General features: G+C 37.7%; 1 protein-coding gene across 7 annotated transcripts in view; it reads right to left on the bottom strand.

Moving 5' to 3' along the window:
• Window positions 1–18,216, bottom strand: part of LOC111862641 (transcriptional regulator ATRX) — a 95,664-nt gene that overhangs the window by 31,287 nt on the left and 46,161 nt on the right. For all 7 annotated transcript variants that reach the window (XM_033750740.1, XM_023848158.1, XM_023848162.1 and 4 more), the window contains 10 exons: window positions 18,088–18,169; window positions 17,001–17,132; window positions 15,736–15,867; window positions 10,033–10,149; window positions 9,354–9,517; window positions 7,790–7,953; window positions 7,006–7,143; window positions 5,250–5,425; window positions 3,324–3,572; window positions 1,560–1,758 (listed from right to left, as the gene is read on the bottom strand). In XM_033750740.1, the coding sequence (XP_033606631.1) occupies window positions 1,560–1,758; window positions 3,324–3,572; window positions 5,250–5,425; window positions 7,006–7,143; window positions 7,790–7,953; window positions 9,354–9,517; window positions 10,033–10,149; window positions 15,736–15,867; window positions 17,001–17,132; window positions 18,088–18,169 (1,553 nt within the window). The remainder of the gene's footprint in view (window positions 1–1,559; window positions 1,759–3,323; window positions 3,573–5,249; window positions 5,426–7,005; window positions 7,144–7,789; window positions 7,954–9,353; window positions 9,518–10,032; window positions 10,150–15,735; window positions 15,868–17,000; window positions 17,133–18,087; window positions 18,170–18,216) is intronic.

Genomic DNA, 18,216 nt, shown 5'->3' with positions numbered 1-18,216 from the left:
GGGGGGGGGGGGGGAAAGAAGACAAAATTGAGATTGGTCTGTAATTTGCAATATTTTGTCTCAGTATATTTGACATCTCATACATAAATACTGGAATGTCTACCTTGATTTGTGGCAGTTATTTTCATGGTGTCACTTATGGCCTCAGTGTCAGTTTGTTTTAGTTCACTACCTCTTCACTGAACACTATTACACTGTCTTCGCACTACCACCTTGAGACTCACTGCTTGCTTTTCATTGCACTGTTTTAACATACATAAATGCTGCATTCCATTTCTAAACACAGACTCAAGCTGAACTCACTATTTACACACACTTTCAGTCTAGGAATGTCATTACCAACCATTCTTGAAGGACCTTGGCTTTTAAGAAGAGTGTTATCAATATGGGTATTAAAGTGTACAACAGACTGCCTTTGGAATTAAGAAAGTCAGATGGATGTAAAGACTTTAAACATGGGCTAAAAGTGTTTTACTAGATCATCCATTCTATGCATAGTATGAGTTTCTCTTAGAGGGGCAGTAGTAAGCATAGCAGAACATCTGTTCAGCAGTGGAAATGGATAACAAATGGTTGCTTGCAGTATCGTAATGTGTCCAGTGATTGACCTGGTCATATGTAGGACTCTTTGATTTACTGTAATACACTTGAGATTCTCTTGGTGAACTCGTAAGGTTGGCTTGCATTTCAATTTACATATTGTATCTAATTTTACTGTTTATCTGGGTTGATGGTGTGCATTATATTTTAATTATAGGTTAACAATGTCAGCTGTGATTGTATATTGTTGACAAATTCTAATCCTTTAGGCATTTGGGCAAAATGGTTTCAAGAATGACATATTTAATGATGTGACTTGTTCGAGTGTTACTGTTGTAGCAATTATGAGTGCCAAATAAAAATGAAATGAAATGAAATCTGTCTCTTCAGCCTCCAGAACCATGGGTGGGGGGGCACAGTTTTTCTCAAACAGTTGTGCATGCAAATGTTATGATGTCATTTTCCACTCTGATGAAGCTTTCCAGTCTTGCTATTGCTACTCCCTTGCATCATGCAACCACAAGGCAGGAAGCCAAGAGCCACACATGGGGGCTCCATAGAGATACTTCTTCCTAACCCAGTCACAGCATGTAGTGCCCTAGCTCCACAAATGCATTAGATGTACAGGACATAAACTTGTTTACAATTTCTGCTATGAGCACTCAGATGAACATGCGGTTCTTGCCCCGGGGTCAGTTCCACCAAGGGTTCCTTCAGGATGGGGAGGGTCTCCCTTGATGCTGTTTTCAGCACATAGCATTGGCTGTGATTCCTTTTGGGCCATCCTGCAGTGATGCCTGGCCTAGCAGTAGTCATGGGCACTCCAGTGTCACTGGGCATGGTCTGTCACCTATCCAGCCCTGGGCGATCTGGCTGCTGTCATCTCTCTTGGCACTCATGTCAAACAGTACCCAAGCGGACAGGACATGCATTACCATGATAAACACTGGAAATGGATACACAGTAGATTCTCCATGCATAAGAGAGTGAAGTGATTAAGATACAAAGGCTCCACTCACCTTCAATGTTAGCTTGGCTACGAGTCCTTCGGGTAATTCTATTGGTGGGTTTACTTTTGCTTCCTGCTCCTCTTGTCATTCCTTGTACATCTGATTCATCTGAGGATGAACTGCCTGATGATTTAGTTGTTTCATCATTGTCGTCATCGTCATCATCAATAAAATCTCGTAGGGAACCCTCTGAATCTGACTCCATATGCTGCCAAACAGTGATACATACAGAGGAAAAAATGTTATTATTACAAAGTCCATTATTTAAACTTTCAAATAACAAAATATCTGCACCACTTAATAGGTGACCAAAAAAATTTCAGTGTGATATACTTTGAAGTAGATTTTGAACACTTTTGTGGATATTTCGGCGTTTATTTTCCGCCTTAACCTTTATGAGCCAAAGGACACCGTATGGAGACCTTTAAAGTAAAGCCGAGGTGGACGAAAGACACCGTATGGGTATGCGCAGTCCACGCGTGCGCACAGTGTTTTAAAATCTAATTTTAAGATAGAAATTCTTGTTCTACTTATATTATTTTTGGACATCAGCTTTATAAGTAGACTGTCTTCCCTCCTGCATCATCTAACTGAATGTTGCATGTCACTGAATGCAGAGTCCGACGTCGCAATTCATGCTCTTTGTCCGTAATTAACTCTGTTTTCCACGTGAAGCACACTCACGCAATGTCAGTATTAGCAGGAAGTAGGTCAGTGATGGCGAGTGGTCTCCTGTATTCGTAACGCTTATAAAACATCGCAATTTCAACTATGCACCATGGCCCCCTTTCGCATTGAAAAAGCCAAAGTTAATAGGCAGCTGATAAATGTCACCGATTTAGAATGTGGTACATAAGACTGAAAGTACGTAGAAGAAGGGGCCATGTGTGGGCCTTTCTAAGAAGCATAACAGTACTTCTTGTGTGGCAGATACCTGTATACACAGACAGTCTCTGAGGGACGTGACCTCACTCCTGTATACAGAAAGGTTGGAGTGCTATAAAAGCATAAACATTTCCTCCCCTTTTGAAGATAAGCCAGTACCAGTACGAATGATGTCAGCAACAGGCATTTATACTGCAGAAACTGACTGCAGTTTTGTGGACAGACGCTCAAAACTGGGAAAATTTTTTTTTTGGAATCAGTGTAACAATTTTTACAGATTCTAAAATCTGTAAATTACAATATCTGATTCTATATTCTTTCTAGATAAAAGCAGAGTTTATTTCGTTCGTTTATCACAAAAATTGTAGAAATCACAGCATTTTGAGTAACATGATTACAATTTTTATTACTCTACAATGGCGGGCATTTAAATTAATTCCGTCCCGCTGCCACCATCGGAATTTAAATGGCCCATCCCATAAAGGTTAATTCCTCCAAATCTGAACCATATAGAATGAATACTACACATAAATAATTTCCCCAGTCATAGTAAATAAAAAGCATACTTTCCCCTTTGAATGTTCTGAAAGATTTTCATCAGCAAAATACCATTCACTCTATACTGTGCTAAAATGCATATTGGATAAACAACAATCTCAAGTTAAAAGGGCTAAGAAAATTATTCTTGTTACTACTGTACATATAAAATATCAATGTGGCAATAAATTCAGCATTCTATGTACCCCATTTTATGCCACAACAGTCATGCCCAATTTTATATACAGTTAAGAATTATGGAAAGATAGACACTTTCAAACAAATTATATTTCTTTCTATTCTGTAATTCTTCAACTGTGGAGTATAATTTCTTTAATTCATTAGTTGTACCTTTCTCTCAGCAGTCTTTTCAGCCTTGTCAGCATTCATCTGCAATACCCTAGGATGTGTCCATATCCTTGAAAGGTTTTGGAAGTCATTAAAAAGTTGTGCTCCCTTGGTCTTCTCCCCACTTATACCCACAGCATAGTGTTCCAAGTAATATCGATATGCCTTAATTTGAACTTCAGACAAGCGGATTGAGATTACATACTCATGTTTTGGTGGGAGAAATGGAGTCAACACAGAATAGTCAAACCTCTGCAACAGAAGAATGTACAACTCTCTCAAAATTTTGCTCCCATCACAAAGGAAACAATATATATTACTCAAGAGAAGAGTTCTCACTTGTCCTGATGTGGTACAGTTTATACCACTGGTGAGAAAGAAGGAACTTTGAGACTAGAGAAATCCATACATATGCAACGTCCAAAAAGTCAGTTAACACAATATCTACACGGTGCCACATCCCAGAAGATGGCATTTTTCATAGTCACGGCCATGAAAACCTCAAATATTCCTAATGGTGCTCCTAACTTTGGAAGAACTCATATTTTTCTGTTTCAATAAAAGCCAAAGAGCGCTCAAATGATTAAATATGACTGACACATTAAGATCTTTCTCATATTACAAATATTTTCATTGGAAGAAGTGGAGGTTACTCTATCCTGGTATATTTTTATTGGTTTTTGTAATAATGAGTCATGAAACGAGAATTCACACAGCACTTCAGCTTAACTAAAAATACAATAATATTACAATCTTTATGGAACGTGGGACATATGTTCAATTCCTGCAGAAGGTGTGAAAGAACTGGTGAAATAAGTTGCCACCAGATTATGGAATGGTGTAATTTCATTTTTATTCATTCTTAGGTAATGTCACTTTGTTCAAGTAGCTTAACAGTGCTGCAATATGAAATTCCAAAGACATTTCCTTCATACAGCCTGACCAGAACTGTGTTCTGAAAGACATAAAAATTATGTGTGTCCAAAAACCTAGAGACTTATATATTAATTGACATACTGAACAACAAAAAAATTTCTGAAATTTCAGTGGTGAGTTTTCTTCATGGGCACACTAGTAGGCTTTATTTTGAATTTCTGACTTATGCACTACAGCCTGCTTTCAAACAGAACTTTATATACATCATTTATGATGAGAAGAGACAATTTATACTCTATAAAAGCAATCTACTTAGCAACATTGGGGGCGCGCGGTTGCATAGTTGGTTGAGGCACTATGCTACAAGTTGGAAGGTCATGGGAACGAATCCTGATGAGGTGAATTTTTTTAATTTACCCAATCCTTCCAGCTGCACTGTGGCCCTAGGGTCGAGTCAGCCTCTAACAGAAAAGAGTACCAGGAATATTCCTGCAGGTAAAGGGTGGCTGGCATGTATGGCTGACAAGCTTACCACCATCTGTGAGCTGATTGTCTAGAAAATGTGGGAACCTCAAGATCCCACAACCCATGGGCCTCCATGGTCTGTTACAGGGAAACCTTAACTTTTTTTTTTGCTTAGCAACATTAATACAAATTCTGAAGTTTACTTTTACTGCTGTAACTTACAGCTATGACCATAAACCAGTGCAACATTCATTGACATGTGCTTAACGAAAATTCTGACTAATTAGAAAGAAAGGCTACAAAACTAAAACTAGGTATATAAAATGTATACAAAGGTATGCAGTCTACACAACAATATTCTGTATTTAAAACAAAGTAGACACTATCGTATCAACATTTGTTTTTATTGACACTAAACTAACTAAAACTGCATAATCCCTCATTTTTGTCATTCCAATCCCAAGACAAAAGAGTTTCAAATAAACACAATCTTTTTTTCATTGGCATAATGAATATGATACAAAATTCTGAAACATAAATAAAATTACTATAATGTATACTATACTTCTATGAAATAAATAAATCTACCTGAACTGATCCTTCCAACATCTTGTGCAGAACATGAGCCCTACGTTTCATTATCTTCACATCATGAGCTGTTGAATCTTCAAACTGCCCATTTGAAATTGGGTTCACAAATCGATTCAGAAATTCCTTCCGAGTACCAAGCAAGTTTGGCTTCACAAATTGAACCATGCAATGATCTGGTGAAACAAAACTGCAATTAATACCACAAGTCTTGCTCTTAAAATTGCTATTTTCATAAGAGCTGAATGGTACCCCACACAATTCCTTCAGCTTATAAAAAACAAAGACAGCCCAAGTTCAGTGTTATATCAAAACACATAGAAGGAGAGAACATCAAGAATTTGGCTTAAAAAAGAAGCAGAATTCCTTTCTGATAGAAGGAATCATGAACAGGTGAACTTTTAGATTCAATAAATAGCTCTGAAACTTATGTTATTCTTTATCTTCTATCCTCCGGCTTGCAGTGCTCTCTGATGGCATGAACACTGAAAAAGAGATATTTATTTAATATGAATTTGTTGTGCTGAAGGTTGTATAATATTAATGATGGCCATGAATCATCACGTGACATGTTGCTTGTCTTCCAGTAACTAGTTTGCACAACTGGATCTTTTCCTCAGTAGTCCCAAAGGTGTGGTTTGTGCCCCATACACATGTACAGCTGCTACCAAAGAGTTCACTTCTTTCTACAGTCACATCCTTCCACTCAATAAACACTGATTTTGGATTCAATGGTCCATTTATTTTCTTCTGTTTGTTTTCTTGCTGTTTTATGTACCTGTTCTTTCACCTCAAATAATTTCAAAAGCTTTCATTACCGAAAACAGGCAGAAGAATTTAAAAGTGTAACCACCTATTTGCCTCATGTTACTGTTTTGGAACTCCTTCTGATTTCATGTGAGAAGGTGGAATTTCCTCATCTTCCTCATCAATAACATTAACAAGTTGTTAACAAGACCTTTCAGTGTCTTCTGGTATGTGTTATGATTTCACACAACCCAATTCACAATGTCATTATTACATCTCAGATGACAGCAACCCCAACTAGTGACAGCCACAGAAACCTCTAACCACACCACAGTTGTCCCAGTTATACACATACACCATCACAAGGTACTGCCTTCAAGACACCACATGAAATATATTATGTACACAAAATACATTTTCATTCACTATTATCACAAGAATCTGATATCCATACTCTCATTAATTCTATTTGGAATAAGGAAGATCGGCTTCATCAGTGGAGGAGTATATAATAATATCGTATCAGTTTAGAAGGGCGATAAAACTAACTGGAGTAATTATTGAGACGTAACACTGTTATCAACTTCAAAATTTAATCCAATAACTTTCTCTAAAAATTAAGTCCATACATGAACAAAATTATTGGGGATAATTAATGTGGGTTTCAATGTAACAGATCAACAACTGATCAGACTTCATGCATTTGTCAGGTACTGGAGAAAAAAACATGTACAGTGACATACTATACCAGCTATTCACACTGGTAGGTAAGACTGTGTAGTCTGGTAGATTATTACCAACATTTCAGAGGAACCTGCTGCCTTCATATTCAGAACAGAAGAGTCTTCTGCACTGAAGAAGGAGGCAGCAAGGTGGGAACAGCCTACAAGACTGCAGAGTGCCATATCCTTGAAAGCAGTAAACTTCATAGTCACTGCTATAAGAACATCATATCCTGAAGAGTACAGATGGTTTATCTGAACTGTCTGAACACATTCAATGAACTTACATTCTTTCAGGTTGTTTTGCAGTGGTGTACCAGTCAACACAATTCGGCGCAATGTCCTTATCCTTCTCATGGCTTTGGCTAATGCTGTATCTTCATTTTTCAACATATGACCTTCATCACACACAACAAGGTCAGGGCCTGAAAAGGATAAAGTTAAGATACACATCACATCCATCAAACTCATATTCGACTTAGAACACTATATGCACTCTTGTACTATGCGCAAATTTTTCCTAAAATTAGAATTCAAAATAATGAGCGGGCATGAGGACTGTTATTTTTTAAAAGGTAGATTTATAATCAAGTATCGATAATGGGTTCATTGTGACAGCACCTGAGGCACGTAATAAAGCACATCCGATCCTGTTTCAATTATGCAACAAAAATTTATAATAATAAGACTTACCCATAAAAAAAAAGTTAGTTCCTGAGAAAATACTGACCCTACACGGCCATTCTTTACATCTGTTGCTGCATTAGAGGATAACTGACAGGAAAGAACATATTCACAATGTGTCTCAATAATTTATCTATTGAATAATATCATTGTTCAATTTTATTTTGCCTTTAAGGTTTTAAAATTTCAACAGCTGCCATCTGCCATACCTTGCAACAACAGGTTCTACAAAACTGGTGAAACCAGTGGTGCTTTTGTACTCGCTTACATGCATGTGCACATTTGAACATGAGTGCCTGCCCACCCACAATGTGTTTAAGCGTAAGCAGAGAATAAAGCGAACATTTATTTGAAACATGCAATGATCACATACAAAAACAATCTCACCTGGATCAACTAATGTTGACTGGAATGTTTCAAGAGCATTCTTCCGTATCCGCTTGGCCTGTGTGTTTGTTAAGTTTCGGAACATGTCATAACCCAAAACCATGACACCTCCACAACTATGCCACTCCTTCAGCTGGTACATACGCTCATAGTTCTGCTTATATCTGAACAGTATGACATATTTTCATTGGAACAATAAAGAAATGCATTCAATAATAATAATAATAATATGAAAAATGCAATAACAATAACTATAGTAACAATGACAACAATAATAACCATGACAATATAGCAACAGAAGTGTTACAACACCAAATTAATTAACCTTCTCATGAGACAAACTCTAGGTTTGTATTATCAAAGCTCAATACTGGACACAATTCCAAACTATGTCAATCCAACTAACATTGTCACAACCTACTTTATTAGGTCCATTTCAACATTATCCTCTTTTCTCCTTTACAGACTTCGATCTTGCCACTCCTGTGTGATTTTGCTACTGAAATTCTGCATGAATTTCTACCTATCTGGTCCACCACAACCTCCTTCATTTGACTGTCATGATAAGATCAAGCAAGTTACAAAAATAATATGCAGGGAACAAAGAAATAAGTACAAACCATCTGAGGGTGAGTACAATGGCCTGAAACAATGAAAATAAATTATATAAACATGAGTTTGCAAAAGCTTCAGTAATAAACTACAGTAATTTGAAGTAGTTCCAGCAACAGTACGATTATAGCTGTGGTTACAAAGTAACATATGCTAAAGATACTTTTGAAGAAAAGAAGGAGTTTAGAGTGGAGGATTTGAATGATTACTCTTATCACTACCACTTTGTAATAGCTAATTCATCCATCAATACATACCTTGGACTAGAGCGGCCTCCGTAGTCTAGGGGTAATGTTCCCACCTCATGACTCAAGGTACGCGGGTTCAAACCCAGTGGAGGTCATGGAATTTTTAAGGGCGGAAAAATTCAGGGAACAAGTCCTCCAGGAGGGACTTTAAGCTGTGTGTCCCGTGGTGTAGATTTACGGCACGTAAAAGAACCTGTCTCTAGGAGGCCTCTGAGCTAAATTACAGGCCCTTTCCCGCCCAAGTAGTCTCCAATGCCTCTGGTGGATGGGGGAAGCATCAAGGTACCGGGGGCCGACCTCATTGGCTCTATGGGGGCTGATGGCATGCACCGTTACCGGTAGGGTATGGCAACAGTAGAAATTAAAAGGGGGACGCACAATGGACCAATAACTGGTCTAAGTGCATGGGGAAACCCACCCCCCTCTCATAATACATACATACATACCCTGGACTAGAGTTTGTACACAGTTACACGAAATATATGCCTCCATCCAAGAAGTCCTAATAAATACTCAACACATTAAATGAAAACCTGAAATGTTAATTAAAATGGTACACAAGAATCCACTCAGATCAAAGGAAAGCTATTAAATATAAAACTGTGCTAAAAAAAACTATACATTTTTCACACAGAATTATTTTAAACTGCAAGATTCATTCAAATGTTTAAGAATGCATATATGGAATGAAGATGAAACCTTACTTGGACAGCTCGAAGACATTAACATCCTCTCCATCGCCAATGTCTTTCAGCCACATATTGAACTCACTGACCCAGTTGAGGACTGTGCTAAGTGGACAGACAACGAGAACTGTATGCATTTTGGTGTCCTTGTGCTTCAACAATGTATGGACAAGGGTCACTATCTGGAATTAATCAACAGCACTTTCATACTCAATGAATAATATCTATAACAAATGTGCATACACAATCATTCCTTTCCAGAAATGACACACACCTTCAGTGCAACACAGTACCCAATAGTAAGCTACTTTGTACCCTATTCACACTATTCACATTTCCTGATCAATGAAACAAGAAAATAAAATGATGCAAACAAAGTGGCACAGAGATATTTGATGCCAGTGTCACTGACATACATTTTCAATTAAATATGTCCTTTACTCAATACAAGAGGCAAGAAAACTGAAATAATTTTAACACACCAGTATAAAGATATGCAGCTGCTTAAGAGATACAGCAAACTCTGAACTCTGTTCTGCCAGTCTTTCTGTCACATGTCTTCTGGTACAGATTTTGAGCCAGAACAGGAGATGTAACAAAACACAGCATAACAGCTTGTGTGATGAGGCTGCACATTTCTTGTAAACCTGACAGAATACACCAAATTATCACTAAGTAATGCTACAAACTTTCTTACCTGGAATGTTTTTCCAAGTCCCATGCAATGAGCAAGAATGCAGCCAGAACCCTTTGTCTTCTCAATTTGTTTCAGTGACTCAAAGCAAGCATCCCACATAAATTTTACACCTTTCACCTGAAATTAAAAGAATGACTAGCTCTATGACATACAGACTTTCTTCAGAAGCCAAAATTTTTCATCTGGTCAAGAAAGTCACTACAATCATAAACTTAAGTGCCTCTATTGTGTAGCAAAGAACCAAATTAAATGACTAATATACTATTATCACAACAATGTTTTTATTATTAACAGAGGCATTTTAAGGCTATATGTTTCAAGCTGCTGCATCAGCATTAGGCTAAAAATATGAGGGAGAGTCATTAAATAGGTCACAAATTCAAGTAAAATTGCTGTAATGGATGTAACAGGTTTCCTGGGTGCATCACTCATTAGCAGCAAAGTCCAGCATCATGAAAGTCAAGCTAGCAGATATGCATGCGCATGTTCAGAGGCTGCTTTCAGTGGTCCAAATGGCAACTGTGCTTGAGGGTGTGCTACAAAAGAGCAGCATTCTGTTGCATGCTTTTTGTGGGCAAGAGGACTCAAAACAAAGGGCATTCATAAAGAAATGTATCCTGTTTATGGCAGGAAGTGTTTGTCATGTAAGGTGGTGCACAACTGAGTCAAGCAATTCTCTTACGGATGAAGAGGCTGAAATGGAGGTGTGGCAGAGGCTGAGACAACAGTCAAAAGACTTCCATGCTCTGGGTTTTCATACACTGGTAAAGCAATGGGATAGGTGTATCAATGATGGTGCTGGTTCTACAGTCAACTCTCGATTATCCGGGGGCGGATTAACCGGTTTGCGGCTTAACCGGGGCTTTTTTTTTTAAGTTTATATGTTGTTTAATATTCATTCACTTTTGTTTCACATGGTGAGTTTAACACTATTTTCGCACTAGTGTGAACCGAGCTCTGCATTATTTCGTCCCGTTATGCGAACACAATGTTCTAGGGTGGGGGTGAAAGAATGCAAGAATTTTTGGAAAGTTTCAAGGACAAATACACCGCCCCAGGTTATTTAACGGTACCATCTCAGTGTGAGAGTGCATTGTGAAAGTAAGTATCAGTTTCTTAATATAGATCTTCAAGTGCGTTAGCAAAATGTCGGGGTTTAAAAGGAAGCGTGTTGTGTTAAGTATTCAACAGAAACTTGAAATTATCAATCAGCTGGAAAAAGGAGCTGTAGTTAAACAATTAGCAATGCAATACGGTATTGGAGAACAAACTGTTCGTGATTTGAAAAAACAAAAGAATGAGTTAATTTCCTTTGCTTCGTCTTCTAATTCAAGCGGAATGAAGAAGAGAAAAACCATGAAGAAATCAACATACGATGATCTCGACAAAGCGATGCTGACCTGGTTTAATCAACTAAGGGCACAGGGAACAACAATAACAGGACCAGTTTGTGCTAAACAAGCTAAATATTTTTTCGAAGCACTTGAACTAGAAGGGAGTTTTGACGCTTCTTCCGGTTGGCTAACACGTTTCAAGCAGCGTCATGGAATACGAGAAATCAGTATTCAAGGTGAGAAATTGTCAGGGGACTTGTCAGCATCAGATCAATTTTGCACCAATTTTGATAGTTTTGTGAAAAGTGAAAATCTGCTGCCAGAACAAATCTATAATGCCGATGAAACGGGTCTTTATTGGAAATGCTTGCCAACCAGAACATTGGCATTTCAAAATGAAAGACAGGCTCCAGGTCACAAATCCAGTAAGGAGAGATTGACAGTCTTGTGCTGTTCTAATGCATCAGGAACACACAAACTAATACCAGTAGTTATCGGCAAAGCGAAAAGACCACGCTCTTTTAAAGGAACAGTAGCTTCAAGTCTGCCTATCCATTATTTTAACCAGAAAGTAGCTTGGATGAATAGAGCGATATTTAAAGAATGGTTTGATTTTAAATTCGTGCCTCAAGTTCGTGACCATCTAAAATCCCAAGGCCTACCTGAGAAAGCTGTGCTCCTCATTGACAATGCGCCCTCACATCCTAACGAAAGTCTCCTGAGGTCAGATGATGGAAATATTTTTGTGAAATATTTTCCCGCTAATGTTACCGCACTTATCCAACCAATGGATCAAGGAGTTATCTCAAGTATGAAGAGAATCTACAGATCAAATTTGCTACAAAAGTACATCGATGAAGGCAATGATCTGACGTGTTTCTGGAAGTCCTTTTCAGTATTAGATGCCATATACGAGATTTCAACAGCGTGGGATACAGTAAAGCCATCTGTATTGAAAAATTCATGGAAGAAACTGATGCCTTTCATCACTAATGAAGATGACGAAATCCATGGATTCACTGGATTCAGTGAAAATGAGATAGCCATAAAATTGACAAAAGTGGCTAACCAAGTTCATGGTGGTGAAGAAGTCAACGAGGAAAATATAAGAGAGTGGTTTAACTGTGACTCGTGTGAACCGGGCTTCGAAATGTTAAGCAGTGACGAAATCGTAACTTCAATGGGGGTGCAGCCAGAAGAGCGGGAAGAAAGTGAGAATGAGGAAGAGGTGGACAGTGTTGCCAGTAAGAAAGTATCACATGGTGCTGCGCTTAATCATTTGGAATCCTTACTAGACTATCTTGAGAGTGAAGAGGACAGTTTATTAAGTGACAAGCTAATATTACGTAGGCTTCGTACGGATATCCGTAAAAAGGAAAATGCCGCGAAAAAGCAAAAGACAGTATTAAATTATTTTAAGTGTTAAGTGTGACCGTAAAAAGTGCTGGATGTTGTTGAACAGTGATTGAAATAACTAATTCATACTGAGTGTAATGTAAAGAAAGTATTAAATAGGCCATGAGATGACATAGAAATGAGGATGAATAAATTTAAATACAGGTAGGTCTATAGTATTATGAAGGTATTAAAAGGTAAAAGGTAAAGTTGTTCCTCTGCTCAACGAATTAAGCCCTACGCCATTAAGGCGTGTGGGGGAGTGGATGTATAGATCCAAATTTTCTTGACCTCGGCACTAGTTGGAGGTGAGTGGTCAGCTTCACGCCCCGGCCGCTTTACCCCCGGGGAAAGAGCCCCCGGTACCCATTGGATAGGAGGTTGGATGGACCCCAGAGCCGGTCTGGACGATTTGGAGAAGTTAAAATTCTTGACCCTACCGGGACTCGAACTCCGACCCTTCACAGTCGTCCAGCCCGTATAATAAAATTTGGCTTAACCGGGTTTTCGATTAACCGTGACTTCCATCCCCACCATTAGCCCGGATAATCGAGAGTTGACTGTATTGAGAAATAAAAGGTTTTCTCAGGTTCAAATATCACATGTTTTATGTTTTATGCCCATTTATGACCTATCTACTGACTCTCCCTTGTACATTTCCGACAATATGATACCCATAATGTTAACACAAATTATATTACATTTTTAATGTACTAATTCTAAGTTAACCAAACTGTGATTGGGATAGGGCTAGAGGGTTGCCCATAATGGAACCATTATTCATATTACTAACATCAACTATAACGGATACACATCAACATCAGAGATCTGTAATTTATGAAAGAAAAAGTGTATCAGCTGCAATGTTTTACATTTTAAGTTTTGGATTTTAAAAATGAGCATTACATGAAACTATGTGAGACTGGATAAAATTAACATGCTGTTGTAGTCACATTTTTATAAATTCTTTATTGAAGTCGCTTATATTAGATGGACCACTTATGAATGATACACTGCAGCTTTTGCTTTTGCCATCAAACATGAAGTTTAGCATACCATGGAAATGATAAAAGTTATGAAAATAGAGCAGTTTAAACTTTCTTCTTAATAATGTTATATTTTAGCGTCCTGTTGCACTGATTTATGNTATCGGAGTATTCTTCCTACTTTCATGTGTGTATTGTGCTTTGTGTTGTGTCTTGCTCCTGTGACTGTACTGCTGGGCCTGCTGGGTATGTGCAGTATAACACATGCAGTCACAGGAGCAAGACACAACACAAAGCACAACACACACATGAAAGTAGGAAGAATACTCCGATAGAAGAAGATAGGTGTGACTCGCGTATTGAGATACGACATAAGGATGACAAATCCTGAACAGTTTTAATATTTTTGACATTTAAAATTTATCAATATATATGACGAATATATACTCGTATTTTAGTTATTTTAGTATAAAGACAACAGGACATGCAATGACGTAGTTCGACGTACATCGAAAAGCACCTGAAGATGGAACCTTAGTGCCGAAACATGTAGTGCAAGAGAGAAGAGTAAGGTGAATACATGTATGCACTGTAAGACAGTCAGAATAAATCATGGACATTTCTTCTTAATATTTATTAAGCCATTCCTATTGCATGCTATCATTTGTATTTCTTCTATTACTAAATATTTTGCCATAAGAGAATGTAGAGTGAATTAACCATAAATAAAAGAGTATTCATAAAGAGTTTCTGCAACTGGCCCCAGTGCAGAATGAGCAGGCAACCATAAGCATTGAACCTCCCTACTAGTGACTTATTTGAAGGTCATTCAGGTGTCTTTTACCAGGAGTGGACTCAATATGGCCATTCCACTTATACATGCACCAAAGAAGAGCAGAATACAGTGATTTGTTTTTGGGGGGCTAAAACTGTAAGAGGCATGGAAATTCATCAAAAGCTATTAGCACAGTACAGTGACCATGTTTTGCTGCAGCAAAGCATGTACAAATGGGCTGACATGTTCAAGCATGGTTGCAAATGTCTTACTCATAAGGAGCATCATGGTGGCCATCGATGAAGAAGTCCATGCACTAATTCTAAACAACAGCAGGGCGAATACCTATGCTGTGGCAAATCAACTTCAGACTAATCACAGTTCTACCTACCAAATAATGCACCAAGACTTCATTGTGCAAGGGGGATTACAAACCAACCCACAAAACAGCACTGGCATAACCATTTGGACATGTGTTAACTGCCTTCTGAATTAGATTCATAGGCAAGGTGACACCTTTTTGAGTTATACTGTCAGTGGTGACAAATCCACCAAAGTAAGCCAATGAGCAAATTTCAGAGAATTGAACAGAAACACTTAATGACACTCATCAGAAAGAAGTTCCAGAAATTATACTTTCAGAACTTAACTAACCATAATACAGTCCTGACCTAGCTCAACAGAGTCTCATCTCCTTTGGACTTTCATCTGTGGAGAAGCATGAAGAATATATGTTCATTCTATGAAGGCCTTAAGATATAAACGGAGAAAGGGATTCCTTAAATCACTGTGGGTGAATACCAGTGGGTAAAACTAACTTCAAAGTGCAAAACAGGACATGTTACCCTGGTGTGAAATATGACTGGACAAGGAAGGATCCCATTTTCAGCAAGTATTTTAACACTATGTAGTAAGTAGTTTCTCTGTACATGAAACCTTCAATTACATCAGACTGTGGCATGATTTACTTATGTGAAAGAATATTGTCCCTTCACGGTATCTACTCCTTCAACAGGCAGTACTATGAGCAGAAAGAAAGAAATAAGCCATTCTGTAATTTCATGTATGTAGTACAATTAACTCTATATATAATAAAGGAATATATTGCAGTAATATGGAATATTTTTCATAAAGTACTTTCTGATTCTCCAAATTAAGATGAAAAGGTCATAACAATAATGTGTTTGTTACAAAAAAACATGTTTAAGTTTACCTGATGAGGTTTCAGCTTTGAAACTAAATATGGATCCACAGAAATCAGCTCTTCTTTTGTCTCAGGATCAAAATCTAAAACAAGTTTGTCAAATTTCTCTATTCCTTCCACTTCTCTGTAAATCTCATTATACTGTAAAATACAAAGAAAAAAAAATACCATGTTAGTAAGTTACATTTCTTACACTGGTTCTGATATATATTGGCTTAATAACCGTCATGCAGAGAAAGGAATTCATATGGAAATGAATTCATAATTTATTCCAGCCGTCTTGCAGTGCATACACTCATCCACCTCACTCTTCACTCCTGCACTACATGTTTCGGCACAAAGGTGCCATCCTCAGGTGCTTTTCGATTTACATTAAACTACTTCACTGCAGGCCTGCAAGGAGTGAAGAGTGAGGTGGATGAGTGTATGCACTAAGACGGCTGGAATAAACCATGGACATAAATCAGTGCAACAGGACGCTAAAATATAACAAAATGAATTAAAATAGTAGAGAACTGCAACTGTGAAAAACAGTAACTCCAGGAATGATTTTAAAATTAGGCATCAACTAGATACCTGTTGTGCCAAGAAAGGAATTTACTAACAGAAACTTTTTGAGTTGAATTTTATTTCAGTGAAATGTTTCTTCAATCGGCATAATGGTTAAAAAATACAGACTCTTAAAACCCTGCAGTGGCTTTCAGGGCACCTGTAATACCCCTAAAACTGGATACAAAAATCTCACTTGAGGTTGTTTAATATACATTCAAACATTTTGAGAACACTAATCAGAGTTTAGGATATCACGTTCAAATTAACTAATGATGTCAATTTCATATTTTCTCAAAGGCTTATAAAATATATATAATCCACAAGAATAATTCATACATAGTTAATGACCTTAACCACAGGTTTCCTTCTCACAAGGCTCTTTGGCTTGCAGTCACTTTGAAACAGCCCCACCTAAGCTTCAAGAAAAAGAAGTGCCCACCCTCACTCAAAAGAATGTTAAATACTAATTTTACTGTTTCATTAAAGTTACTTATTACTGTGTAGAATTTGAGATTCTTGCAGTGGTGGTTACAAACACTTCTCTCTTCTGGGATATAACACTGTAGACCACTGAAAGTCAATCGACTTTCCTTGCTACCTGTTTCACGCTGATCTCTTTATTTATTGCTGTTGATTTTTCACAACTGATGCTGATCAACTACTCTCAGAAGCCATTAACCTTCCTCAGTATCAACACAGCGAATGCCAGACCCTAAACTCACCAATTTTTGTTTCTCTAAAATCCTTTTCTTCCTCTCCTCTTCCTCTCGTGCAGCTCTTCGTGTTGCCTCACCAACATTCTCATCCTTCATTATGCGATGAATTTTCTTACGTCCCTTGCCAGTAGCATCTGACTGAAAACAAAATACCTTTCAATTATTAAAACAGAATTAGAAGCAAAATGATGGAATCAAAAACAAAAGAAGAGAACACTGGGAAAGGGAAGATAAAATACATTAACTACATCAAATAGCTTTCATTATTTCCCTGTACAATTTCACATACAAAGAATGTTACTAATATACAGTACTGAAACTTCTTGTATCATGCATACATACAGTTTTTCAACACCCAAAAATGTCCTGCTTTTGCTGTTATTAAGCCTAGGAACTTCATAACAACAGGCTGACCAGGCAGCCCCTCCAACCAAATTTTCTTGTTATGGATATGCCAGACTGCATTATGACTACTCTATTATGATTGGTGGCATGTTAAATGTACCCTGGCAATTAGTCAGCTTAAAGTTATGCAGTGTCATATCAGTGGCATTATCTGCTTGTCAGGCAGAACTATATTAGCAGCCCCAATTTATTCTTAAGAGAATTTACTGGCAAGGAAGGAACCTTGTTACATAAAGAACTTGTATATTCTTTAGTATCTTCCATTTTATAACACTCTACAATGTTTATTACAGTCGCTTTCTTTTCATGAAATATAGAACAAAACACTGTGGCAACAGAAGATCTACATTAGCCTTTCTGCCCAGCAGTGGTAATTAGTAAACCACTTCAGCATTCCATTTGGAAATTTTGCATAGAATCATGTTGTAACCATGGACATTAACTTTGTATTAAACAGGTTTTCATGTACAACATTACAAGCACTGCAGAAGTGCATAATTTTGAGGTTATACCTGACAGCTACTAGGTAGAGAAACTCAGGATCTCTATCCTGACTGAAACATTTAGAGGAAAACAGATGGTTTCTTGTACACTACATTCTACAACCCACTGGCTTGCCTTATTTTCCAAGCTGAAGTGGGGAGAGGTGTACAAATAAAAACTACTGTGGTGAAGAATAATTTCTTACCTTTTGACTAGACTCAACCTGGTCATCAACACTGCTGCTGGAGTCACGGGCTGGAGCCCTAATTCTCTTCCGTTTGACTTCTCTAGAATTGTGCAAACATTTCAGAGCTGTAGTTATTAACCATGGAAC

Source organism: Cryptotermes secundus, unplaced genomic scaffold (assembly GCF_002891405.2).
Source record: "Cryptotermes secundus unplaced genomic scaffold, Csec_1.0 scaffold5, whole genome shotgun sequence".
Taxonomy (NCBI): domain Eukaryota; kingdom Metazoa; phylum Arthropoda; class Insecta; order Blattodea; family Kalotermitidae; genus Cryptotermes; species Cryptotermes secundus.
This window is presented reverse-complemented; position numbering and strand designations above follow the sequence as displayed.